Source organism: Tilletiopsis washingtonensis (genome assembly GCF_003144115.1).
Source record: "Tilletiopsis washingtonensis strain MCA 4186 unplaced genomic scaffold FA09scaffold_7, whole genome shotgun sequence".
Lineage (NCBI taxonomy): Eukaryota > Fungi > Basidiomycota > Exobasidiomycetes > Entylomatales > Tilletiopsis > Tilletiopsis washingtonensis.
Genome location: NW_020312004.1, coordinates 438,255 through 462,580, shown reverse-complemented (window position 1 = coordinate 462,580; position 24,326 = coordinate 438,255). Strand labels below are relative to the sequence as shown.

The following is a 24,326-nucleotide window of genomic DNA, read 5'->3' as shown; positions in this document are numbered from 1 at the left end:
GACGTCCACCCGTTCACCCTGCTGCGCATGTGTGTATTGCATCTACATAGCGGCCACGAGCTCCTTGAGCTCGGCCTCGGCCAGGATGCGGAACTGCCCCGACTGACGGCCGTCGCGCGACGTGCGCGGCGTCACGACGGCCAGCTGCACGTTGTGCTCGTCGAGCTTCTCCTCCATGACCTGCTTCAGCACACGCAGTGCCAGCAGCTCAGCATCGCGCAGCGACATATTCTACAGGCATATGATCAGCAGACGAGCGCAGACAGCCCGCAACTGCAACGCACCTTCTTGTACTTGTCTTGCAGCTCCGACTGTGCACCCTCCGAGCCCGAACCGATGGCCTTGGCGTCATACCGCACCATCGTGCCGGACGGGTCGGCGTGGAAGCTGCAGAGGGCTGTGAGCGGCTGGTCGGTGTCAAGCATGGAGAGCACTCACAGTTGCGGCCCATTTGAGTCAATACCAGCGATGAGCAGAGCGACGCCGAACGGACGCGACTGCGAGATGCGGCATCAGCGCCCGCCGGCTGCAGCGATTCAGCCACCGCCCGCACTCACCATCATCGCCTCGTCGTCTTCTGTGCTCTCGCCGAAGCGCAGCGCCAGGTCGCACACTGCTTGTGTGACCGACGAGACCTTGATCTCTTCGTCGTAGGTGAAGTTGTGGTTCTGCGCGGGGCGTGTCAGCCGGAGCCCAGCAGATGAGAAAATGCCAGAGACGCGGAGAGATGGAACAGTTCCCTCACGACAATGCTCTCCGCATGCGCGCCATGAAGCATACGAATGCGCTCTCCGACACCTGCCACCGCCGGGCATGCTGCAGCCAGTCTCCTTGCACCGAGCTCTCGCACGCCTGCGCTGCGCCGACGAGACGTTTGCGCCACTTCCAGATTCTGCCCTTACACCTCACAGCCATACTCCACCTTCACGTCTCGTCACAGCCCAGTCGCTGCCGCTCGTCGCGCGACTCACCTGGCTGGTGACGCGTGCATGCTCGATCATCGTGCGCGCGTCGGCGGTGAGGCCGCTCATGGCGCAGGCGACGTGCGCGTCGATCTCCATGATCTTCTCGATGCTGCTCTTCTCGAGCAGCGCGCTCTGCACGCGCTTCTCAACGGCGAGCACGGTGCCCTCGGGCGTGGCGAGGCCGAGCGCCGTGCTGCCGAGCTTGATGGCCTCGAGCGCATACTCGACCTGGAAGAGACGGCCCTCGGGCGAGAAGGTGTTGACGCCCCTGGTATGCGGAAGGGGTGAGCAGTGGCAGCAGGTCTGCATGCTGCACAGCACACGCACCGGTCGTAGCCGTCGCGGGTCATGAACATGCTGGGCAGGCGGCAGAGGGTGCGAGGCCAGCGGGCAAGAGATCAGGCGGCGCGGGCGCAGCAGGCGGCAGAAGCGCAGTCGGAGGAGAAGTGCCGAAGCGGTGAGCTTTTCGAGGGCGGCGCGGAGAGACTAGCGGCGCTGCTGGTGAGAGTGAGGAGCCACAAGGAGAGGATGCGGCGAGCGGTGGAGGTGGGAGGAGCAGCAAGAGCATCGGAAGCTCCGTCGAGGGCCGCGTGTCGCGCTCAGACCACCCGGCGCGTGTGCTGACGTAAGCACTCCCACGCCCCCCCGCGCCGACCAACACCTGCGCCGCCGGGGAGCGGTGACAGCGAGCGTGCGCCCGAAGCACGCGGCGCTGGCGCAGCGTGGGCGTTGCATCATCCCTCACGCCAGCACCACCACCACCCGCCCACCCACTCCGCCTGCCCAGCATGGTGTGTATGCGCGGCCGCGCGCGCGTCTGCGCGTCACTCACGCTTCTGCGCAGGATCTCGAGGACATCGGCTCCAAGATCAGCCAGCTGACGATGTACGACGTGCGCCGCGCGTACACCGGCGCCCTCAACTGGGCCCTCAATGTCAGCGAGATGGAGGCTAAGGTCAAGGAGGCCACCAGCGACGAGAAGTGGTGCGTGTGCGGCGGTATATGTGGAGCGGCGGCTGGGGTTGTGGGTGTCGGGCAATGTGCAGGGGCTAGCACGTGCGCACGGCTTGCGAGCAGCGGCACGGAGCAGCAGCAAGGTTGTGACGCTGCGAGTGGCTCGTCCCGTGCCGCTTGAGCGGATAGCATAGCCAGCGGCGCACAGCTGGTGGAATGTTGAGTCGCAGCGAGCGCGACGAGAGCCACGGCCGCATGCGCGGCTTGTCGCGGCTCGGCAGCGGTGTCGGGCGCCTCGCCTGCTGTGCTGGCGAGAGGTGGTCGTCGGTCTGCCAATGTGATGGAAGCGCCTCAGGGTCTTGCGGCCGCGCTGCCTCTCGGACTCCGAGCGTCATTCCCAAACTGGCGCTGACGGAGGTCTATCTCGTTTCAGGGGCGCGTCCTCGACGCAGATGCAGGAGATCGCCCAGGCGACCAACAACTTTGCCGACTTCAACGAGATCATGCCCGCCATCTACCGCAACTTCATGGAGCGCGAGGCGCGCGAGTGGCGCATGATCTACAAGGTGCGCCGCCGTGGCAGTCTATTGCTGGCGACTGGCATGCTGACGCCGGACGCGCTGCTCTTTCTAGGCGCTGCAGCTGCTCGAGTATCTCGTCAAGCACGGCTCGGAGCGTGTCGTCGATGATGCGCGCTCGCACCTCGGCACGATCAAGATCCTGCGCAACTTCCACTACATCGACGAGGCGGGCAAGGACCAGGGCATCAATGGTGCGATGCGATCACCAGAGCATGCAAGCTTTGTGCTGACGCTTGCCTTGCTCAGTGCGCACGCGCTCCAAGGAGCTCTCGACGCTGCTCGGCGACGTCGAGGCGATCCGGCAGGAGCGCCGCAAGGCGCGCGCCAACCGGCAGAAGTACACGCAGGGCGGCGGTGCCGGCGACTTCATTCCCGGCTCGGGCACGGGCCGCTACGGCGGCTTCGGCTCGGACTCGGCCTTTGCCAGCGGCCTCGGCGCCGGCGGCTACGGCGGCTCGTCGGCGGGCGGCAGTGGAGGAGGCGGCTACGGCGGTGACCGGGCAGAGGAGTTCGATGAGTACGACGCGGGCGACGCCGAGGAGCGCACGTCCAAGCCGAAGCCGGCACCGCGCTCCAGCACGACGCGGGCGGCAGCGCGCGCCCCCGAGGCACCAGCCAAGGCTGCGCCCGTGGTGCAGGACCTCTTCTCCTTTGATGACGACGATGAGGAGCAGAAGCCGGCCGCTGTGGCTGCTCCTGCTGCTGCTCCGGCCCGGGCTGCAGCGCCCGCCAAGCCCACTGCGAGCCTCGACTTTGACGACTTTGACGAGTGCGTTGCGCTGCGTAGCGTGTGCTGCGAAGACGTGCGCTGACCAGCTGCCTTCCCTCAGCTTCCAGGCCGCACCTGCGGCCGCTGCCGCCGCACCAGCTGCGCCGCTCGCTGCATCTCGCCCAGCACCCGCATCCACGCCATCGTACAGCGGCAGCGCCGTCATGGCACCCACACGTGCGTCCTCTGGCACCCCTGCAGCTGCTGCAAAGCCGGCCGCACCGGCGAGCAGCGGTGCGTTTGGCTTCGACGACCTTTGGGCGGCCAGCTCGGGCACCGCCTCGACGGGCGCCGCCGCGCAGAAGGGCAAGGGCAAGATGAGCCTGGCGGAGATGGCGCGCGACAAGAGCTCGAGCGCGGTGTGGGGCAGCAACGCACCCGCGCAGCAGCCGCCGCAGCAGGCACAGAAGAAGCCGGACCTCTTCGACCTGCTGTAGAGTCCCTGCTGCGCAGTCCGGACACGCTCGTCACCTTTGCTCAATATACGCGTTATGAGAGAGCCGACGTGCGGCGCAGCAGTGAGATAGAATTAGGTTGGTAGCGGCGCGGCCCAGCAGCGGGCCGGACATGCTCAGTACTTTTCGGCCATGATGAGCGCCACGAGGCTCGTCCAGCCGGTGAACGGCTTGTTGCGCTGGCCGTGGCCGGTGCGAGCGTTGTACTGCTCCCACACGTAGCCGGTGCGCTCGTACTCCTGCGATGCACGGTCAGCCCGTGTGCAAATGAGGACCGCGAACCTCGGCGCACCTTGAATGTGTTGTTGATGAGATTGTCGCGCAGCTGGCTGTACAGCTGCTGCGCACGCTCCTGCTGCGGCCCGTGCTCGCGGGCATATTTCTGGGGGGTGAAGCTGTGAGCGAGAGGCGACTGGAGCGGTGTCGACACGCTCACCTTGTGCAGCGCCTGGAGAGCGAGATAGTTCATCGGCATCCAGATGGCGCCGCGCCAGTAGTCCTCGCCTGTGTGAGGCGCATCATCAGCGGAGCATCAGGCAGACCGCCACATCCCACGCACCCTGGCCGAAGTTGGGGTCCTGCATGCTGAGGCTGCGCACGCCAAAGTCGGACCATAGATGCTGCGGGTCCTGGACCAAATCGAAGATCGCCGCGAGACGCTCGCTGTCCGGCTCGAGCAGGCCGAGCAGGAATGGAAAGAGCGACATGTAGCCCTTGTGGCACACGTGGAACGTTTGGTCTGCAGCCAGCATCAGCGGGTGTTGGCAGATGCAGGGGCTCGCGGACTCACCGAACTCGTCGACCGATGCGTCGCAGTACATCTGCTCGTCGTCGCTCCAGTGCAGATCTGGCGCAGACGTCAGCGATGAAAGGCATGACAGAGCGCTCACACGCACCCTCAAGGTTCTGCACGACGCCCTTGTAGTGCTCGGCGTACTCGGCTGCGTGGGCCTCCTCGCCGGTCGCCTCGGCGATGCGGCGCATAGCGTCGGCAAACGAGCCAATCCACGAGAGCAGGTCGAGGTGCAGCTCTCCCGAGTGCGGCACGGGTGCACGCGGGTAGTCGTCCATGCCCGAGGTCAGGACGTGCGTCTTTGAGCGTCCGCGCCAGCGGTAGGCCTCATTCGATCGCGCAGCGCGGTCCCACTGGTCGATCTCGCCGGCCTGCGTGCGGCGGAACCAGAGGTAGTGCGTGCGCAGACGCGAGTAGATGCGCTTGAGGAAGTCGCGAGCCGCGTCTGCATCACGCAGCAGCTCGGAAGCGTGACCTTCGATGCCGGCCAGTGCGCCGAACACCTGCTGCCCAGAGGCAGCTCCTCCGATGTCCATCTCGGGCGCCGTGCCGTCTTGCGCAGCGTTCAGACGGTCGATGTACATCGTCAGGCCCATGATGAGCGTTGGCGGATTGGCGTAGAGCGGATACTGTGTCTGGAACTCTTGCGGCACCTGACGAGGGTGATGAGCACGAGCAAAGGCAGAGAAGACTGCCGGCCACTTACCCGCTTGCGCGCCTCCTCGCCGAGGATCTGCTCGCGCGCGACCCAGCCGTCGTCGTCGATGAGGTCGATCCAGGAGTCGAGAATGTCAAGGCTGCAAGAGTGTGAGCGTCGCTCTGCTCGTTCGCTCGACGGACTCACCTCAGATCGTTGTCCCACGTGCCGATCTGCGCCAGGTGGAAGCCCTCGTCCCTTTCGCGACAGATCAGCGTGGCTGCCGAACGGAGACGATCAGTAGCTCACCAGTAGAAGCCGCGCGGGAACGTGTCGCGGCACGGTGTCGCGGTCAGGAGTCCTCGCTCCTCCGTCAGCCGCGGGTCAGGCTGCGGATCCTCCTCGTCGAAGTCCATCTTGCCGCCGCCGGAGCCCGTGTCGTAGGCATGGCGGAAGGAGCGGTCGACAATGCTTGAGCCGTAGAAGTAGCCGATGCCGCCGAGCAGCGAGCTGGTCAGCTCGCTGGCAAAGGCCACGAGCTTGTCGCTGAAGCCCTTGGCGCGCAGGCCGAGCGTGCGCTCGAGGCGCTCATCGTACGCCTCACGACTTGCCGCGAGGCCAGCCGTGAGGGCCGCGCCATCGAGCGGCTGAGAGCCATTCGACGAGAAGAAGATGTCGACGCTGAATGCGCCCTTGAAGCCACGCGAGAAGGCCAGCAGGTTGGCGCCGGCGGCAATCTCGTTCGGCAGCACAAGCAGCGATGCCGGCGGCGGCGGCGTGCCGCCCTTGCCGTTCTCAGCGAGCCAAGCCCGCACCGAGTCTGTCAGGGCACGCCCGACGAGCTCTGAGTCGAGGGGTTAGCGAAAAAGCGAGTTTGCGCAACCAGCCAGCACACACCATGCGCGTTCCACCCTTGATCGGTCTTCGTGCCCCAAAAGCCCCACACGGGCTCCTCCTCCTCGGGGTCTGCCGGCACGTTCTTGGCCTGTGGGCTCTCGGCCACGCGCACGCTCCACTCGCCGATCTCGGCGTGCTCGCTCGTGGCGCGGAGCAGCGCCTCGGCAGCCGTGTCGGAGCCGGCCGGCGCGGCGGGCAGGCCGCCGGCGTCGTACGCATCGTCCGAGTCGAAGACGGTCTCGATGGCCTGGGGTGCGGCGAAGTGGAGGTAGAGCGCGAGCAGCGAAGGCTTGCCTGCAGTGCAAGGTTTGAGCGCCAAAGCCCGGCACTGCCGTGCGACACTCACTCGTGTCGATGGGCTCGGCGCTGATGCGCACGCCCCAGCCGGCCGGCTGTCCGAGCCACTGGAAGCGCAGCGCCGCGTTGTTGACGACGTCGCGCATCACCTGCTCGCCGGCGGCGCGCCCGTCGTGCCAGCGCCACGCGAACACGCGCTCCTCGTCGGTGCCCAGGCCGCTGCCGGCGTCGAAGCGCGGGCGCTGGTGCCCGCCAAAGTCGGTCAGGCCGTGCCAAGCGACGCTGAAGAGCGGCGAGTGCGGCAGGCGTGCGCGCAGCCCGAAGTACAGGTTCGGGCGGTACGTGCCCCAGAGCGCCGCTGGGCCAGCGCGGACGCCGCCGAGGAGTGCCAGCGGCAGCAGCAGCAGCAGCAGCAGCGCCGCGAGCGGCGTCGGATGCGGCATCGTTGGAGGCGGCAAGTCGTAGAGTGGCAGCAAGCAGCACGAATTTGTGGTGTGCTGCCTCTGGTGCGCTTGAGGGAAGCGGAGGTGGTAGTACAGAGGCAGGCTGGCACCCCGGAGCGGCGCGAAGATGTCCGTGCGCAGTGCGCGTCGTGATGTTCTCGTGCGGCAGCCCGAGACGTGGAGTGGCCTCGACGCCCTGCTCGCGCTTGCTTTCGCTCCACCACCTCACCTCACAGTCTCTGCTCTTCTCTTCGGTGCACGCAGCTTCTCTCAGCGCGCTTCAAGGCGCCCGTCGCCAGCATGAACGCCTATCCGCCCGACCTGCTCGTGCACCACTACCCACTTCTCCTGCTCTCGGGGCTCGTCGCGCCGGCCGCAAGTGCAGTCGACAGTGCCGCATCATCCTCAGCAGCTGCAGCAGCACCGCTCATCGATGCCAGCACGGCATTCCCGACGCTGGCAGCCGATCTGCGGGCGCTCGTCGCCGCCCGCGGCCGTGACTCGCCGTGGGACCCGGCGCGCGGGCGCAGCGCCGCCTTTCGCTCCGTGCTCGTCGACTCGGTGCGTACTCAGGGGAGGGTCGCTCTGTGGTTGCAGGCGTTGAGCGCCGCAAGTTGCGTGCACAGGCATATGCGCAGCTCCACGAATGCCGGACCTGTCTGACTCTTGCTCGTGCAGGCGCACCGGCTACCACCTCGCAAGTCTCATCCGCTGCCGCGAGGTGTGCCGCCGCCTGCGAGCATCCCTGCTATCGCACCGATCGGCCCGCCGCAGGATGCCGAGAGCGCAGCGGCGGTGCTCGCGAGCCTGCCGCCGCGCTCGGCGCTCAGCCCGACGCACCCCGCCTCGCCGCTGTGGCCCGACGGCCTCATCGCGCCCGTCTGGGTGCGCCGCCATCGCGAGCAGGTCGGTGCCGTCTGGGTGGCCGTGCATGTGCTGCCGACGCGTGCAGCGCTTGCAGCTGGCAGGGGCGAAGCAGTGGCAGACGTGCCCGCCGGTCAGAGCGAGGAGCAGGAGCAGGCAGAGGCCGAGCAGCTCCGCGAGGCAGACGAGGCGCTCATCAAGTCCATCGCCGAGCGCAAGCGCGCCATGGCGGAGCGCGGCATCAAGCTGACAGTCGTGCTGCTGACGGAGCGGGAGATGCTTGGTGAGTCGACGGACGTTCTGTGACTCGTCGGTCTGGCACGCTGACGCCTTTGGTGGGCAGAGTCGCCAAGTCTCGAGCCGCGCCTGTCTCACATCCGTCGCTCCTCAACTCTCGATGCAAAGGCGTCGCTCTTCGTCCTGACGCCAGTGCCGCGTTCTGATCTCTCAGCCTTCCTGACCTCGCTGCATACGGCGCTGTACCCCTCGGCCATCGACTACTACGCCGAGCACTCGCGCCGGCTGCGGCGCCGCCGCTCGCGCTATCCGCCTTCCGTCTCGTCGGTGTCCGAGGCGCTGAACGCCCTTGGCCGCGGCCTCCAGCCGCCAGGCCTCTCGCGCGACGGCTGGAATGCGCGAGCCGAGTACAAGCTCGGCACGTTTGCTGAGTTCGGCGGCGATGCTGCTGCGGCGCTGTCCCACTACGGCGCCGCCTACGCTGGTATCATTGAGCTATTGCGTAGCACCGCTGCCTTGCCGCCGCGCACCAAGCGCTGGGCTGAGGCCAAGGTGCTCAGCGACGCGCTCAGCCTGCGCATGACGCGCCTGCACCTGTACGAGGTGCGCGCAGACGAGGCCGTGGCGCAATTCAGCGCGCACCTCACCACCGTCGAGGACCTGTGCAAGGGCTGGGGCATGGGTCCGGAGAGCGCAGAGTGGTGGTCGTGGGCCGGCAAGCAGTCAGTAGGAGGGTGTTGATGCGCATCCTGACCCCTGCTCACCACTTGCACAGGTACCGTCTGCTGGGTGACCTCGCCGACCTGTCGATGCGCCAAACGCCCTTGCCGCTGCTGCCTATTCTCATTCCGCCGATGCCCGCCAACCTCCTCTCTCCGCCTTCGCACATCCCGACGGCCCAGTCGCGCGGGCCCGCAGGCTTCTGGTACGCCGCCGGCCTCTGCGCCGTCGAGCGGCGCGTGCGCTACCGGCAGATGCTCGACAAGGAGGAGAAGTCGGCCAGCGCCAACCCTGCGGGTGCACAGAGCTCGAGCTGGAGCATGCTGGAGCACGAGCGCAAGGTCGACCACGCCGGTCTCATCGCAGAGGTGAGCAGTGCCTGCAAAACCCTGACGATCGGGAGCTGACGCGATCCCCTTCAGGCCTTCACACGTGCAGACGACCTGGCCAAGCGCGCAGGCCAGCCGCTGACGGCACCGGCGCTCGCCAGCTTGATCGCGAACGCGCATCTGGACGGCGGGCATCACAATTCGGCGCTGCGCTACTTGCAGGGTGTCGTGCAGGCATATCCGGCCGTGCACCAGCCGCAGATTCTCGACGTGCTGCTGCTGCTCGTGCGAACCGCTCAAGCCGCGCAGGATGTCGAGGCGGAGCTGCGCGGCCTGCTGGCCGTGCTTCATCCGAAGATGCCGCTCAGTCAGGACCAACGCAGCGAGGCGCAGGAGGCTCTCAGCGCGTTGCTTTCCGAGAAGCAGCTTCCTGACGGCGCCGAGCCCGTGCGGATCGAGGCAGGCGCTACCGATGGGCTCCTCGTGTTCGAGGCCGCCTTTCTCGACAAGCAGGTCCATCTGGGCCAGCGTGCACCATTTCAGGTCCGCCTGCACGCTCCGCGTGGCACTGCCCTCGGCAAAGTATCGTTCGAAAAGCTGCGCATCTTCCGCGACGAGGACAGCGCCCCCATCGTCGTCACGCATAAGCAAAGCGATGGCGACGCGCAGTCCGAGCTGGTCCAGCTGGCGGACCTCGGAAGCGACGCCGCCGAACCGACCTCAGCCGCTGTGACGGCCGACTTGCGGTGGTCTCCCGGCTGTGTCAAGGTCTTTCAAGGCAGCATCACGAGCGACACCGCTCGTTTAGTGCGCTTGTCTCGGGTCGAGCTGCGGGCCGGCGGCACGCGTGTCCCTCTGCAGCTCGTGTTCACCATCCCGCCTGCTCCATGGTACGCCGAGCCAGTGCAGGCCCGCTGGTTCTCCTTCGCCTCGGGTGCGGCCCGGCATGTCTACTTGCCGCACGTCACCAGCCCGAATGCGGTCACGTTCCGGCGAAGACCGCACCAGCTCGAGACGACAAAGACACACGGCGGTGTCGCGTACCTCGACGACAGCACGGCCATCACGTTCACCGTGCAGAACAACGACAACGAGCCGCTGCGCGTCACGCTGGACGCCAGCGCGCTCCTCTCCGACGCAGCCTCACGCGCGGTGTTGATCCACAGCTCGCGCGCGGATGACACGGGCACAAGTGCGGCGGAGCTCTCCTTGGCTCTCGGCATCGTTGAGCCAGGTGCGAGCAAGAGCGAGACGTTCTACCTGCGCTGCACCGGTGCTGCAGGGCCGCGCGTGATCGAGGTCATGCTTCGCAGTCGTCCATCAGACGCACCTGACGCCGCCCCAGCTCCCGAAGACGGTAGCAGCGCCGAGGCCGATCCCCTCGTGCAAGAGCATCAGCACACGTTGGCGCTCGAGGCACGCCCGATGTTTGCCGGCAGTCATACGGCCACCTGGCGCCCTCCGCGGTCGTCCGCGCCTGAGGTGCCTCGGCCAGCACCACGCTCTGGCCATCTACTGAACCCGAGCGACGACTCCGCTAGCGAGGGCGGCGACTCGTTCGGCATCCACACCGACGCGGCGCCCGCCAGCACTGTCGCCGACCTCTCGTCGTGCATCCAGATCGTGGGCGACGACGCGGTGACCATACAGGCGGTCACGCTGGCTCTGGACCCGGCAAGCACGCATCTGCGTCTGGAGGGTGCCGGCGCGCCCGAGGAGCAGGACGCCTTTGCCGGCACTTGGACAAACGGCGACCGATGGGGAGGGCTGTACGAGATTGAGGTGCTCTCCGGCAGCGATCTCGGCGCGTCGCCCGAAGCGCCGGACGGCACCGTCAAGCCGACCGGTGCCCTGCAGGTGACGTGGCGGCGGGCCCAAGCGGAGGAGGGCAGCAAGTCGAACGTCACCAGCCTCGCGCTGCCCGTGCTGCTGCCGCCGCACCTCAACACACGCCTGCTGATCGCCGCGCCACCGAATGTGATCGTCGACCAGCCGTTCGTCGCGCTGCTCACCGTGAGTTGAGCACACCTATGGCCTGCACAGCTGCTCACTCTCTCACGCCAGGTCGTCAACCCGCACTCGACGCTCACGGCCGACGTCTACGTCGGCATGGATCCGTCGGACTACTTTGTGCTCGCGGGGCCGCGCACCTTCAACATCCCGTCGCTGGTGCCGCGCTCGACGCGCTCGGTGCCGCTGCGCATGGTGGCGCGCGCCGAGGGACAGCTGCGCATGCCCCGCGTGCGCGCCTGGGACCGGCGACAGCGCTTCCTCGCTCGCGACACTGCCGCACCTGCGCCCGCCACAGACGGCGAGGAGGATGAGAACGAGTATGGCGCGCCGCACGCCGGCCGGCCCGCGAGCGTCATCAACGAGCGCGTCGGGCTCGGCATCCCGCTGTCCGTGCGCTGGAAGTTCAGCGGAGCTCGTGAGAGGCCACGCGGTAGCCCTGACAAGCCCTTTCTGACTTGCTGCCGTGCAGATCTCTCCGACGAGGGCGCACCGGTCGATGGACAGGCGCCGGTCATCAATGTCGCGGCCAGGCCGCAGCAGTAGGCTTCAATGGGATGACATTGGCGCAGCGGAATGCCGTGCTTCCCTACATCAACAGACATCCCGCCTGGGTGCCGGCTCAAGAGCCTCCGAGTGTCTTCTCGTAGCCCTTGAGGTACTGGCGGAGCTTGGTGTTGATCTGAGGGCGGCGTCAGATCTGAGCTGAAAGCCAGAGGCGCTGGCGCTCGCTCACCGAGGGATTGCCGCGCTTGCCCTTGAGGCCGGACTTTTCATGCAGAGCCGGCACCATGGTGAGCGCAGTCTCGAAGACAGCACGGAGCAACGCCAGCTCCTCCTCTGTCGAGGCAAAGGATTCAGCCCTGACCAGCTGCGTGAGTCGAGTTCAAGAGCAGCGACCTCACCCTTCGTCCAGTCCTTCTTCTCGCGCGGCGCACCGGCGGCGGCCTTCGGCTTCTTTGTGTCCTTGAACTCGTCGCTGTCCGAGCCTTCTTGCTTGCGCTTCGGCTGGAGCATCGTCAGTGCAGAACTATCTCTGTCAGTATGGCCACCCACCATGGCTACTGCGAGGATGAGTGAGGGGTGGTGAGGGTTGACAAGGAAGCACGAGCGATGAGGACGACGCTCGGGTGCGGCAGCGGGGCAAGCGAGGCTATCGTCTTGCAGCCTGACTGCTGCCCTTGCCGGAGCTTCTCACTGCTCGATCGTATCAAACTCATCAGCAGGTCAGGAGCATGCCGCTCATCGTGCCGGCGGGATGAGGCCGGCGGCAAGCGTGCGGGGCCAAGTGCTGAGCGCGGGCGCGGCGGCGGAGGCGGCGGCATTTCGGGACGACGTGCCGCCGTCCCGCCCCCGCCGCCGCTCATCACCGCTGCACGACCTGCGGCTCTGCGCCGCGACCGATCAACCTACAGCTACGATGACACAGATCGATCGATCAGGGTCAGCGAGACGTGTAGAATATCAACGAGCAGAGCGGCTCCCCCGCTGCACTCTGCCCTTGACTTGGACGAGGTGGCGGCTTCCGGCGGCGGCACGCGGGCGCTTCTGCTGCTGCCGGTAGGGATCCGTCCCGAAGCGGCAGGTCTGCGGCGCTCCCACGCGCCCATCGGGCAAGCGCTGCTCAGGGACGCCTCGCGTGCGTCCAAACAAACACCTGCGCCAGCGCGACAGGGCGGCGCTGCGCCGCGCAGGAGAGCCGAAGCGGCATCTCGGCCCGCTCGACGCCGTCGCCGAAGCAGCGCCGCATCAACACCGCGGATGCAGCGTCAGCCAGCCATGCGCTGTATGCTCGAGCCCTGTGCCCTTCAAGAGGGCGCTGCACCGCGATTCTCCGCTCTCTCCCCTCACCCATCGCCCGCATCGCATCCGTCCTCATCTCTCCCGTCCCAGTATCTAGGCCTCTCCTCTCCGTCCGCTCGGAACACCCTCTTCCTTCTCTTCTTCGCCTCGGCTCTCTCTCGCAGTCCGACTCTCCTTCCTGTGGCCCCTTTCGCTCCTCGCCCCACCCTTACGCTCTCTTCCTCTCGTGCTTGAGTTCCATCCTCGCACCCTGGCTTCTAGCATGGACTACAGCACGATGTTCGGTGAGTGGCTGAGCCGTAAATCTTCGCACATCAAGGCGCGTGGCCTCGACAGCATGCTGACGCTCGGCCCTCCACTGCAGCGCACGACGGTGCCGCATCGCCCGATGCTAGCGATGCCTCGCCTTCAGGCAGCCGCGTCGCACAGTCGCCCAACTGGGAGCTGCGCGACGAGGACGACGAAGAGATCGCGCTGCTCACCATCGGCGACCTGGCGTCGTACGGCATCGTCGTCGAGAGCCCCGGTGGCGTGTCCGCCATCAGCTCTGCGGCTGCCTCGCCTGTCGCTACGCGCTCTGGCCTGTATCAGGGCGGACCGTGACACGTCGAGCAGGGCTGCTCCATTCGTCGCATCGAGCCACACCTCAGCTACGACAGCGACGAGGAGATGCCCGAAGCGACAGCCGTGTCGTCGCCGGCAGTCTCGCGCTCCGCCATCCTCGCTCGCGGTCCGCGCCGCGAGGCATCCTCGGAGTCGTCCAGCAGCAGTGCAGACTACTCCGCCTTCCTGCTCTTTCACCGTCTGTCGCTCGAGGCGCTAGATGTCTCAACGTCGACCGACAGCCGCGATGTGTCGCGCACCGAGCTCAGCTCGGACCTGTCGTACGTATCCACTGTGCCGACGTCGGCTGGCGGCTCGGACGACGAGAACGAGCCCGACAAGGAGGAGGTCGCACCTCGCCGCAACACCATCCTGCCGAGCATCAAGATCGTCGCCAGCAGTCCCTGGCCCGCGCATGCGACAAGCAGCTTCACGCCGCAGATGGTGCCCGCGTGCAGCGAGCCCGTCGACTCGGACGAGGAGGAGTGCGACGTGTGCGAGCGCCCGCAGTCGCGCTGCCCCAACTACGCCTGCCTGCTGCAAGGCCTCGAGATGCTCCAGAGCGACGTCTTTGCAGGCGAGTCGAGCGAGCCGCCGACGCCGGCCAGCCCCGTGGATGAGGCGATGGCGACGCCGCCAGCCACCGCGCTGCCTGAGCGCACAAGCTCGGAGGCGTGTGTCTCTGCGATGCTGGGCAGCACACGCTGCACGCACGGCCTGCCCGCCGGCCGTGATTGCGGCGACCCGACATGCGAGGGCTGCGGCGCCATCTTCTTCAACGCCACGCCCGGCAGCGACGCCAGCTCGTCGGGCGAAGCTGTGCTTGACTTCCTCGCCGCTACGTCGGCGCCGTCTACGGCTGCAGCCACGACATCTGCTGCGCCGCGCCCCTCTCGCAAGCGCAGCAGCGCCTCGGCCGGTATCGAGCTCGCCGCTTCCACGTCGGACAAGACCGTCAAGGGGGAACGCGATGCGGCGCTGGCAGCCCGCCGCGACGAGTGGATCTCGCGCATGCGTGGCCAGACGCGCTTCTACGGCAGCGAGAAGCGCAAGGAGAGCCGCCGCAGCGCCCCCTCGGCGCCGTCGCTGCTGCACTCCGGCCCGACCGGCGGCGTCAACCTCAAGCACGGCGAGCTCGACGCCGTCGTCATCGCGGCGCCACGCACGCTGGCCGCCGCCCGTGGCCCCGTGCTGCGCAGCGTGCAGCCAAAGGCGCCTCGCGCGCCGCTGCCGCAGCTGCACCCTGTCAGCTTCCTGCCGGGCGCGACGATGAGCGACCTCTTCGCCGGCGACGCCGTGCAGCCGACGCCGAAGAGCGCCAGCCTGCTGTACGAGACCAAGGTGTACCACCGCGCCTGCGCGACGCCGTGCCCCGAGCCGCCGCTGGCACGCTTTGCGCTGCACAAGCCCGCGCAGCAGCGCTCCTCGCCCTCCGAGGCCGAGAAGGCGGCCCTTGCGCGCAAGAAGAAGCCCACCTCCGTGCTGCGCCTCCTTCGCTGAGCGCCAGCTTATTTCCTCTCGTCACCCACATCGCTTCCACGTCTCCTGTCTGCGCCACTGCGCCTGCCTCGCTCTCTCGCACCAGTCACTCTATCCTAGACCACCGCAATGCTAGCACATGCCCCGCGCTCTATGACTGCCATGTTTGCGGTGTGTATATGAGGGTGGCACCTCAGAAGCCGAGGCCGCCCTTGCTGATCTTGATCGTCGCGCCGACGGCCGAGGCCGAGCCGGGCGTGTGGCCCACGCCGGAGCCCTCCTTCCAGCCCATCATGGTGAGCAGCTGCGCAGGGGAGTGTCAGCTGCATGCCGGTGGTCCTCCATGGCAGGCGCACTCACCTTGTGGCCGATGTTGTCCTCGCTGATCTTCTCAGCGCCGTAGCCGACCTCGGCGCCCTCCTGATTCCGCGCCACGCCGGCGCCAGCGGCAGACACGGCGCCGCCAGACTTGCCCTTGCCGCCCTTCTTGTCCCGGCGCGGCGCGCCCTTGCCGAAGCCGACGTCGCGGCCCTGCAGCACGGCGCGCACGCGGTGGACATTGACGTTCTGGCCGCTGCGCGAGTTCTTGACGAGCGTGGGGAAGCGCTTGGCGCCGTCGCCCTTGCTCTTGCTCGTCAGCGAGTAGGCGGCGGCGAGCATGTGCACCTGCGCACGCGCCCGCTTGTCCATCGGCGCCAGCGAGAGCGTCGTGTGCGCCGGGTCGCGCAGGAAGTGCTGGATCTGCAGGTCGAGCTCGTGCAGATTGACGGCGTGGTGCAGCATGAGCACCGACTCGCCCGAGGCCGGGCCACCAACCCCGCCGAAGCCGCGCGTGGCGGCCTGCGGCGCGTCGTCGAAGCCAAAGGCAGCGCCGTTGCGCTCGCCGCGCCGCTCGGCACGCGCAGCCTTCTTCTGCGCCTTCTTGGTGCCCTTCTTGTGCGTGTTGTGGAACGGGTTCTCAGCGGCGGCGGCCCGCTCGGCGGCCCGCTTGCGCTTGTTGGCAGCCTTGGTGGCGCGGTCCTTCTCCCACTGGCCCTGCAGGTTCTCGGCCCACGTGCTGCCGTCGTCCCACTTCTTCCGCCCTGCGTGGCCGCCTGAATGGCGCGTGTCAGCATGCTGCACTGGCAGCAGATCGAGAGGCAACGCACCCTTGACAGGCTTGCTGTCGAGATCCATGTCGAACGAGATCGCGCCGCGCGTGAGCTCCTCAAAGTCGTCGAACTCGCCGCGCTCGATGGCGCGGAAGATTTTATTCCGAGCCTTCCGGTCGCGGCCCTTGAGCACGTCGTCGTGCTCCAGTGCGTAGCGCTGCGAGCGGGTGGTCAGCAGTCAAAGCAAGGGTCAAGCCAATACAGTGAGACGCACGTCGAGCTTGGCGATGAAGTCCTCGTCGCGGTCGGCCCAGGAGAAGCCCTTCGGCAGGTCATCGTCGTCATCCGAGTCGTCCGAGTCAGAGTCCTGTGGGAATGATCAGCACGGCAGCGCCCACAGCGCTCGGCAACGGACTCACCTCGTCAGAGTCGCTGTCGCTGTCACTGTCGCTGAGGAGCTCGGCCTTCTTGCCCTTACCCTTGCGGCCGCGCGACAGCATGACAAGGTCCAGCTCGTCCATGTCGTCGTCGCTGTCGCTGTCCTCGGAGCTGTCGTCGCTGTCGCTGTCAAGGATGATCTGCTCTTCGATGGCAAGCATCTGCTCCTCCGTCTCCTCGTCCTGCTCCACGGCGATGCGGACGGACGTCGTCTGCTCCTCGATGACGATCTCGGTTGCGTCCTCGTCGCCGCTTTCCTCAGTCATCCACTCGTCCTCGGACGCCATGCGCTCCTCGATGGCAATGTCGTCGAGCGTCATCTGGCGCCCGCCGCGCTGGCCGTCCATGCTGTTCATGAAGCGCAGCAGGCCGTCGAGCTCCGTCTCGCGATCGAGGTCCGAGTCTTCGTCGTCGTCGGCCGACTTGCGTGCACGCACGTCGTTGGCCGCCAGCTCTGCCAGATCGTCCAGGATTGCCTGCTGCTGCTTGGCCTTGGAGCTGCTCGCAGACGCTGCGCCAGACGCGCCGAGTGTGAGGCCACGCCGCAGCTCCTCGGCCACAGCGTCGCCGCCTGCACCGTTCGCGCCCTTGCGCTTGGGCGGCCCGTCGCTGCCCCACTCGAGGTCGCTGTCACCCTCACGCGGCTGCGGCGGCTCCTCGAAGCCACGCAGTTGGCCGTCCTTGCCTTTCTGGCGCCGCCGGGCCTTCTTGGCCGAGTTGCGCGCCTTCTTGCCCGCCCCGCGTGGCTGGCGCTGCGTCATGTTGGGCGCGTCGTCCGAGGAGTAATCGATCTCTACCTCGGCGGAGCGCGGCGCCGGGGCCACTGGGTCGCCCAGTGCCGGTGCTGCAGCCTCGGCGACTGACTGCTCGAACTGCATCGGCTCGGACGCCTCGGTGTCGATGTAGAACGTCGGCTCGGCCTCCGGCTCGGGAAGCTCGTCATCGGCCGTCAGGTCGACCTCGATCGGCGCGTGAGAAGTTGCGCCATTCATGCTGGCAGACAGGCCAGCGGCCTCGCCAGCGGCAATGACAGCCTCGAGCTGCCGGTCCTCCTCCGAGTCGTACGCGTCGTCCTCCATCGGCCCTGACGGAGCCGACGACATGCTGGTGTGCGTCACGAGCACGACGTCCTCCTCGTCGTCCGACTCAACCTGCGACGGTTCGGCCACAGCGGCGGCGTGTGCGAACTCTGGCAGCTCCGAGACGAGCGGATCATGCACGATGCTCTCCTCGTGCGCCTCGAGCTCTCGTGTGTCAGGGTAGGCAGCGAGCAGCGCGGCCATGTCGTCGTCCTCGTCGTCCGTCGAGCCGAGCTCGATGATCTGCATCGGCGGCTTGCTCTCCGGCAGCGGCGGCTGTGCTGGTGCGGCGGGATCGGCAAAGCCGAGGCCACGACCGGACTTGCCCTGCGCCAGCGCCTCGGCACTCGCCTCCTGCAGGCCCTCGCCCTCGCGCTGCTTGTCGAGGCCGGTGCTGGCCACGAACGCCACGGGCTGCAGCATCGGTCGGTTTCGCGCTGCAGCTGGGTCGCCAGCGCGGAACTGCCGCACACCGGCGCGCGAGAGGCCAAGGCCGGCGAGCATCTGCGCTTCGACGTCCTCGCTGGGCCGATACGCACGCTGCGGCACGTTGAACTGTGGAAAGACGGGAGCGGCGCCACCTCGTCCGCCGCGACGCGAGGTGCCGCCGGCAGGCACGTAGTGGCCGCCCGAACGCTGCATCGCCTTGGGCCCAGTCGGCGGCAGCATGCCCGCCAGATCAGCACCATGCAGCGCATGCCGCGACGCGCCGGGCGCCGAGGGGTCGTAGGCACGCTCGACGGGGCGCTCGTGCTGCGGGCGGTGCACGTGGACGTAGCCGCGACGCGGCGTGATGACGACGTCGCCGTCGCTGTCGGGCGCCTGCTGCGCCGGCTGCAGACCCTCGGGCCCCTCGAGCGGCGGCGGCCCGCGTGGCCGGCTCAGCGAGGCGTAGTCGAAGCCCACTGCGTTCTGGCCGCGCATGGCAAGCGCCGTGCCACGCCCGCGCCCGCCGCCACGCCCGCCACGATAGCCGCCGCGCGGCGGGAAGGCGCCGTCGGGCGAGTCGAGCGTGCGGCCGGCGCCGGGAAAGGCGTCGAAGCCGGCGCCGTAGCCGCCACGGCCGCGGCCGCGGCCTCGTGGGCCGCCGCGGGCCATGTCGTCGTCGTCTGCGTCGGGTGGCGTAGAGGTGCAGAAGGAGTGTGGCGAGAAGGAAGGAGCGGCGGCGTCGAGAGAGCGTGCGGCGTGCTCGCTACAAGGCGAGCGTCAGTGGTGCGAGGCGTATAAGAACAGAAACAGCAGCCAGGAGGGTCCGGACGGAGAGGTGGTGGGAAGGAAGGAGCTGATGCGGCCCAAGACGCCGAGCCTCCTGGGCCGCGCGTGTGCTTCTCCACGCGCATGTCAGCTCAGCGGCCGGCGCACGTCGCGCGCGTCGCCTCCACTCGACTCGCCGCGTGCGCAGACAGCGCCGCATGCACCCTGGGCGCCAGCATACATGCAGCCCTCAGCATGCTTCAGACTCACTCGGGCAGATTGCGCAAATGCGGCGGCACGTAGATCGGCTTCACACTCTCAGGCCGCGGCAACCTGGGCGTCGTCGGTGCCGGCGGCTCGAAGTACGAGTCGTAGGCAGCGAAGGGCAGCAGCGCAAACGCCTGCGGCTGGTCGTCCTCGCCGTCGTCTGCCTCCTCCTCCGCCGCACCTGGCACCAGCTGGGCCCAGCGCGACGGCTTCGGCGGCAGTGCTGGCTCCGGCGCCGGTGCAGGCTCGGGCGGCGCCTTGTTGCGAAGATGCGGCGGCACATACGCCGAGCGCTGTGGCAGGCGGCGGCTCGGCTGCGAATCCATGGCAGCGTGAGGGGACGGCAAGGGTGGTGGGATGAGGCGGGGCCATAGGATGTACTTCTTCTCACACCCAGCGGGCGGAGACCTGCTCACTGCCCCTGTCTGCAAAAATGTGCCGCAGAGTGGCATCCGCAAGCAGCACTTCGCCGCGAAGATGGGCGTGCGAGGGGCCAGCCTTGAGCGTCGCAGCGCGCCTTGCGGGCGTCAGGCACACGCAGGCGCACAGCGCACTCTACTCCGCGGGATGGCGCGGCCACGCGCGAAGGACGCTCGCGCCTCCTCGCATCTCTGCTCACCTCCACCACCTCGATCGCACACAGCGCCTGTCCACATCGCATATCCCTGCTCCATCTCTCTGGCGCACCCGCACGTACTCAGCGCTCACCTCGCACCTGCCGGCTGGCGCGTCTCTGCCCGGCATGGACTTCAACTCGCCGCACCCGCGCCGCGGCGGCTATGGCGGCGGCTATGGCGGCGGCGGCGGTGGTAGCGGCTACAACGCCTCGCCCGGCGGCTACGCGCAGCAGGGCGGCTATGCAGCCTCGCCCGGCGGATACGGCGCATCGCCCGGCGGCTACGGCTCGCCCTACGGCGGACGAGGCCGCGGGCGCGGACGCGGGCGCAACTCGGGCGGCGGCCCGCAGCCCATGTCGCGCGCCGACATCGAGGCGGACCGCGCGGCACAGCGGCTGCGCTCGCTGCGCACCACGCTCTACCGCTGGGCCGACCCGGCGCACGGGCGCCCCGAGGGTGCGGCGGCACAGACGCACGACGGCGACGCCGAGCTCTTCGATGCGCGCGCCGAGATGATGTCGCACGCCAAGTGGCTTGAGAGCGTGGAGCGCGCGGACGTCAAGGTCGCCTGGCGCGTCATGTGAGTGGGCCGGCGACGGTGACTGCGTGCATTGCTCTGACGCAGTGTGTCGCAGGATCACCGAGCAGCCTCACAAGCTGCCGCTCAATGCGGCGCTGCTTGGCTACCTGCTCACCGCCCCGACATCTGTGCCTGCCGGCTCGAGCGCCAACGACGCAAGCGAGCAGCCCGCAGAGGACGAGTTCGGCCGCGCGTCGCCCGTGTCGCCGAGCAAGCGGCCCAGCAGCGCGCTCGGCGATGACGAGCGGCGGCAGGCTGGCTCCATGTCGCCCGAGAAGGAGGGCGCGCCGAGCGAGAAGGCCCTCAGCATGGGTGACGAGATCCTCAAGGACCTCGTGCGCGCCTTCCAGGGCTGGCTGGATGCGCGCATGTGGCGCAACGTGCGGCTCTGCGTGAGTGACCTCCCGAGTATGCCTTGAGCGCTGGCAGCTGACGCACGCTGCAGCTGCACTTCTTCGCAACGCTGCTGCCGCTGCGCATCCTCTCGCCCAGCTCGTTTCGCACGCTCCTCACGTCCTTTGCCGCCGTGCTCGACGAGCCCGGCGTGACGGCAGAGCGCGGCGACCGGGCGGCCGTGTGCGTCATCGAGGCGCTCTGCTGGGCTGGGCGCGCGGCCGTGGCCGATGGCGCGAGCGGCGAGGACGAGGCAGACGCGCTCGTCGATCGCATTGTCACGTACAACCAGAACCGGCGCGTTGAGAAGGACCTTGTCTCGCCCTGGGGCGGCGCCAGTGAGGAGGAAGACGACACGCTGCGCGAAGAAGTGAGTTGGGTCTGCCAGTGCTCGGCGGCTCGCTGCTGACGCCGGACTTCAGTCATTCGAGAGTGCCGTCTCTGCGCTGCTCGCGCTGCGCTCCAGCGGCTACGAGCGGCCCTTCTTCCTCGCCTCGCCGCTCGACCTGCTGCCGCCTGCGCTGCTGCCGCTCGTCGATGCGCGCGAGCCGTTCCTGCACCTGCCCGACGTGCTCGTGCCGCCAGACGACGACGAGAGCTCCATCACCAGCTTTGCAGCGGCCGCCGAGGCCGGTCCGGCGGGCAAGAAGGTGCGCCGCAACCGTCGCGAGATCTCAAAGGGCGAGGCGGAGAAGCTGCGCGCCGGTGCCGGTCCAGCGCGTGTGCAGCGCTCGGCCCGCTGGTTCGGCGAGGTGAGTGCTTCGTGCTTCCTGCAGCTGCGCCTTGCTGACGTGTCTGGCTCTGCAGTCTGTACCTGCGCCTTCGTCGCCGTCCGGGCTGGTGCTGCGCTCGCTGCTCGCCGACATCATCGACCTGTACGAGGTCAACCGCAAGGAGTGCGCCCGCATTCTCTTCGACTTTGCACGCTGGTGCCGACGCGGCACCTTCGTGGGCAAGGGTTCAAACCCGGAGAAGGGCCTCTTTGGCGATGCCGAGGATGACTGGGTCGCAGGGCCGGACGGCGAGGTGCGCGGCGGATGGGTGCTGGACGATGTGCTGGTCGAGGTGAGTCCTGCAGCTCGTTCGCACGCTACCATCGTGGCTCACAGGCTTCACAGTGCATCCTCTCGACGGCGCTGCAGCTGCCTGAGCCGCCGCTCAAGGCGCTCTACTACACGTCGCTGCTGCGTGAGGTCGTGACGCTGAGCCCGAGCACCGTGGCGCCGGCGATGGGCAAGAGCGTGCGCCGCGTGTACGGCGCCATGCGCACCGGCCGCGCCGAGGGCGAGGTGATCCGCCGCTTCGCCGACTGGTTCAGCGTGCACCTGAGCAACTTCGGCTTCCAGTGGGGCTGGAAGGAGTGGTGAGTCGTGCCGGCGCTGCCAGGAGAGGCGCACTGCTGACTGCACGCTCCCGCAGGATCGGCGACATGAGCCTGCCGCACGCACACCCGCGCAAGGCTTTTGCCCGGCGCGTCGTCGAGCTCGAGGTGCGCCTGGCGTACTGGGAGCGCATCAAGACGACGCTGCCCGAGGAGATCGCCACCGGCGTGCTCTCAGCCGAGGAGCCTGGGCCCTCTTTCACCTACGCGACCGAGGGTCACCCGTGCCGCGAGCAAGCCATTGCGCTCATTGAGTCGTTCCGCGCGCGCGCCACGGGCGAGGTCATCATGGCCAACATGGAGAGCCTGAAGCAGCAGGTGCTGCCGCAGGACGCCGACGCGCTCATGCCGTCGGACGAGGAGACGGACAGCAAGGTGCGCAACGAGGTCGAGGCCGACTTCCTCGTGCGCGACATGGTCACGCAGGCCGTGCTGAGCGTCGGCAGCCGCTCCTTCTCGCACTTCCTCAACGTCGTCGAGCGGTGAGTGCCACGGCATGTCTCAGCTGTGCCCTGCTCATGCATGCATTGCAGGTACCACGCGCTGCTGCGTGACCTCTCGTCGTCGCCGGCCATGCGCCTGGCGATCCTGTCGAGCACGGTGCGCTTCTGGGCGCTCGCGCCGCAGTGGGTGCAGATCGTCTTCGACAAGCTGCTGCAGTACCGCATCGTCGAGCCGGCCGACATCATCGACTTTGTCTTTGCGCCGCCGCGCAACATCCCTGCGCTCGTGCTGCTCGGCAGCGGCGACGGCGTGGCGGGCAGCTTCTCGCGCGTGGCGCCGCCCGAGGCCGGCGGCCTGGAGCGCGACTGGAGCACGTTCTCGTGGTGGGACATTGTGCGCATCACCGTCGACAAGGTCAACGGCCGCGTCGAGCAGGTGCGCAAGCGCCTCGAGACGCTCGAGCGCGAGGAGGCCGACGAGGCCGACCGCAAGGCTGCGGCCGAGGCTGCCGGCGCCGAGGAGCCGCAGCTGCCCGCTGAGCCAGAGTTCAAGCTGCCGCTCTTCCCGGGCGCCTCGCTGCCGCCGCGCCCGCAGCCGTCGCCCGTGGCGCGTGCTGCCGCGGCGCAGGCGACGCAGAAGGAGGCCGTCAAGAAGGCCAACGGCACGAGCCAGGATGCGCGCGCCGCCCTCGACGCCATCTCCGTCGAGCAGCGCAAGGTGCTCGTCGGCGCGACGCAGGGTTTCGTCCGCCTTGTCCGCGCCACTGCGCCGACGCTCGCGGCTGCGGGCGAGCTAGACGAGGCCACGCCCAACGAGGCATGGCAGGCGTGGTGGGTGCGCGCGTGGTACCGCAACTTCCTGCGGCTGGTGAGTGGTGCGAGTGCATACATGGCACGCCGATGCTGACACGCGCTCTGTGCAGTTCGCAAAGCAGCTCGCCGCCAACAGCGAGACTATCTCGTCCCTCGTCTTCCAGGACGTGCCGGAGGACGACGCCGTGCGCGTGGCGTTCGACAATGCGTGCCAGATGGCCAGCGAGTAGACAGAAGGCAAGCGCAGATGCTGCGCACAAAAAGCATGACATTGTGCCGCACCACGTGTGACGACTGCCTCACCGCTTGATCTTCTCGAGCAGCAGCTCCATGCGCGCGCCCAGATCCGGCTGCCCGCGCCTGTTCGTCTTGGCCGCCTTCTTCTCGCGCTGCCGCCGCTCCTGCTCGGCCTGCTCGCGTGTCCGCTGCGGCTTGTCGCTGCTGGCCGGCACCGCTGCGGCTGCCCGCTCCTCGCGCTGCTTGCCCTTGCTGCGCGGCGGCGGAGGCGCGAACTTCGGCCGCTCTCTTCGCCGCCGCTTCCCTGGTGCCTCGTCCCCCTTGCCCCTGCTACCCTCTGCGCTCGTGCTCGGCCCCGCGCTCTCGCCCGCTGCCGTGCCCCTTGCCCGCTTCTGCTCGCGCACACGCAGCACCTCGTCGACGTCCGCCAGCGCCGCCTTGGCCACGGGGTCCTCGGGCGCAAAGCGGCCCTCGTCGCGCGTGGCGACCTGCTCGGCCTCGGAGATGAGCGCCGGCGCGCCACTGCTGCTCGAGCCTGCGCCGCGGTAGAAGGCCTTCTTGACCTTGGCATTCTCGATCAGCCGGCTCTTGATCTTCTTGGCTGCGAGTGGAGAGGGTTCAGTGGCCGGCGGCAAAGAGCAGCACGCAGCACACGCTGCGCTCGCTACCACTCACCGCGGCCAAGATAGCTGCCGTCGGGCGCATGCTTGGGCCCGACCTGGAAGCCTTGCCGCCGGCCGCCGCCGCCGCCCGTGGCGTGGTGCGCTGCGCGACCGCCGGCCTCTGCGGCGTTGGTGCGGTGCTTGACAACCTTGCGCTTGTGCGGCGAGGCAGTGGGTGCCATGGCGGGAAGTGGTGGTGGTGAAGCTGCAGAGAAGTTGCGGATGCGTGTGGTGAGGAGAGAAACGCTGGACGTCGAGTCGCCGCGCCGCGCGCGCCGCGAAAGTCGAGATGAAG

General features: G+C 68.2%; 8 protein-coding genes across 8 annotated transcripts; 4 read left to right on the top strand and 4 right to left on the bottom strand.

Moving 5' to 3' along the window:
• Positions 1–14: 14 nt before the first annotated feature.
• FA09DRAFT_329060 (putative PUP2-20S proteasome subunit) lies at positions 15–1,454 on the bottom strand. The gene is made up of 6 exons (XM_025742018.1): positions 1,293–1,454; positions 972–1,233; positions 558–668; positions 439–497; positions 285–387; positions 15–231 (listed from the first exon to the last, which is right to left on the bottom strand). Exons 1-6 carry the CDS (start codon positions 1,319–1,321, stop codon positions 43–45), a joined length of 753 nt encoding a protein of 250 aa, XP_025599392.1. The 5' UTR covers positions 1,322–1,454; the 3' UTR covers positions 15–42.
• A 257-nt stretch (positions 1,455–1,711) lies between these two features.
• FA09DRAFT_329059 (ENTH-domain-containing protein) lies at positions 1,712–3,773 on the top strand. The gene is made up of 6 exons (XM_025742017.1): positions 1,712–1,756; positions 1,810–1,949; positions 2,353–2,485; positions 2,553–2,691; positions 2,747–3,269; positions 3,331–3,773. The coding sequence occupies exons 1-6, from the start codon at positions 1,754–1,756 to the stop codon at positions 3,704–3,706; spliced, it is 1,314 nt and encodes a 437-aa protein (XP_025599391.1). The 5' UTR covers positions 1,712–1,753; the 3' UTR covers positions 3,707–3,773.
• FA09DRAFT_356397 (glycoside hydrolase) lies at positions 3,664–6,791 on the bottom strand (the record flags this gene model as incomplete). The annotated part of the gene is made up of 11 exons (XM_025744855.1): positions 3,664–3,963; positions 4,017–4,106; positions 4,161–4,228; positions 4,284–4,463; positions 4,515–4,571; positions 4,621–5,170; positions 5,224–5,314; positions 5,362–5,412; positions 5,464–5,998; positions 6,052–6,345; positions 6,398–6,791. The coding sequence occupies 11 exons, from the start codon at positions 6,789–6,791 to the stop codon at positions 3,841–3,843; spliced, it is 2,433 nt and encodes an 810-aa protein (XP_025599390.1). The 3' UTR covers positions 3,664–3,840.
• A 223-nt stretch (positions 6,792–7,014) lies between these two features.
• On the top strand, positions 7,015–11,965 carry FA09DRAFT_329057 (hypothetical protein). Its single transcript, XM_025742016.1, has 7 exons — positions 7,015–7,352; positions 7,470–7,938; positions 7,999–8,614; positions 8,668–8,980; positions 9,035–10,954; positions 11,006–11,369; positions 11,424–11,965. The coding sequence occupies exons 1-7, from the start codon at positions 7,092–7,094 to the stop codon at positions 11,495–11,497; spliced, it is 4,017 nt and encodes a 1,338-aa protein (XP_025599389.1). The 5' UTR covers positions 7,015–7,091; the 3' UTR covers positions 11,498–11,965.
• A 1,051-nt stretch (positions 11,966–13,016) lies between these two features.
• Positions 13,017–14,857, top strand: FA09DRAFT_359716 (hypothetical protein; the record flags this gene model as incomplete). Its single annotated transcript, XM_025745153.1, has 3 exons — positions 13,017–13,038; positions 13,119–13,338; positions 13,405–14,857. The coding sequence occupies 3 exons, from the start codon at positions 13,017–13,019 to the stop codon at positions 14,855–14,857; spliced, it is 1,695 nt and encodes a 564-aa protein (XP_025599388.1).
• Positions 14,858–14,904: 47 nt separating this feature from the next.
• On the bottom strand, positions 14,905–18,646 carry FA09DRAFT_306639 (hypothetical protein). The gene is made up of 5 exons (XM_025740538.1): positions 16,347–18,646; positions 16,202–16,294; positions 15,985–16,144; positions 15,197–15,930; positions 14,905–15,140 (listed from the first exon to the last, which is right to left on the bottom strand). The coding sequence occupies exons 1-5, from the start codon at positions 18,540–18,542 to the stop codon at positions 15,030–15,032; spliced, it is 3,294 nt and encodes a 1,097-aa protein (XP_025599387.1). The 5' UTR covers positions 18,543–18,646; the 3' UTR covers positions 14,905–15,029.
• Positions 18,647–19,530: 884 nt separating this feature from the next.
• FA09DRAFT_242128 (hypothetical protein) lies at positions 19,531–23,675 on the top strand. Its single transcript, XM_025739644.1, has 9 exons — positions 19,531–20,102; positions 20,158–20,494; positions 20,548–20,865; positions 20,918–21,247; positions 21,303–21,560; positions 21,614–21,858; positions 21,915–22,358; positions 22,410–23,187; positions 23,243–23,675. Exons 1-9 carry the CDS (start codon positions 19,648–19,650, stop codon positions 23,360–23,362), a joined length of 3,285 nt encoding a protein of 1,094 aa, XP_025599386.1. The 5' UTR covers positions 19,531–19,647; the 3' UTR covers positions 23,363–23,675.
• On the bottom strand, positions 23,243–24,268 carry FA09DRAFT_329055 (hypothetical protein). The gene is made up of 2 exons (XM_025742015.1): positions 24,046–24,268; positions 23,243–23,971 (listed from the first exon to the last, which is right to left on the bottom strand). The coding sequence occupies exons 1-2, from the start codon at positions 24,211–24,213 to the stop codon at positions 23,432–23,434; spliced, it is 708 nt and encodes a 235-aa protein (XP_025599385.1). The 5' UTR covers positions 24,214–24,268; the 3' UTR covers positions 23,243–23,431.
• Positions 24,269–24,326: the final 58 nt, after the last annotated feature.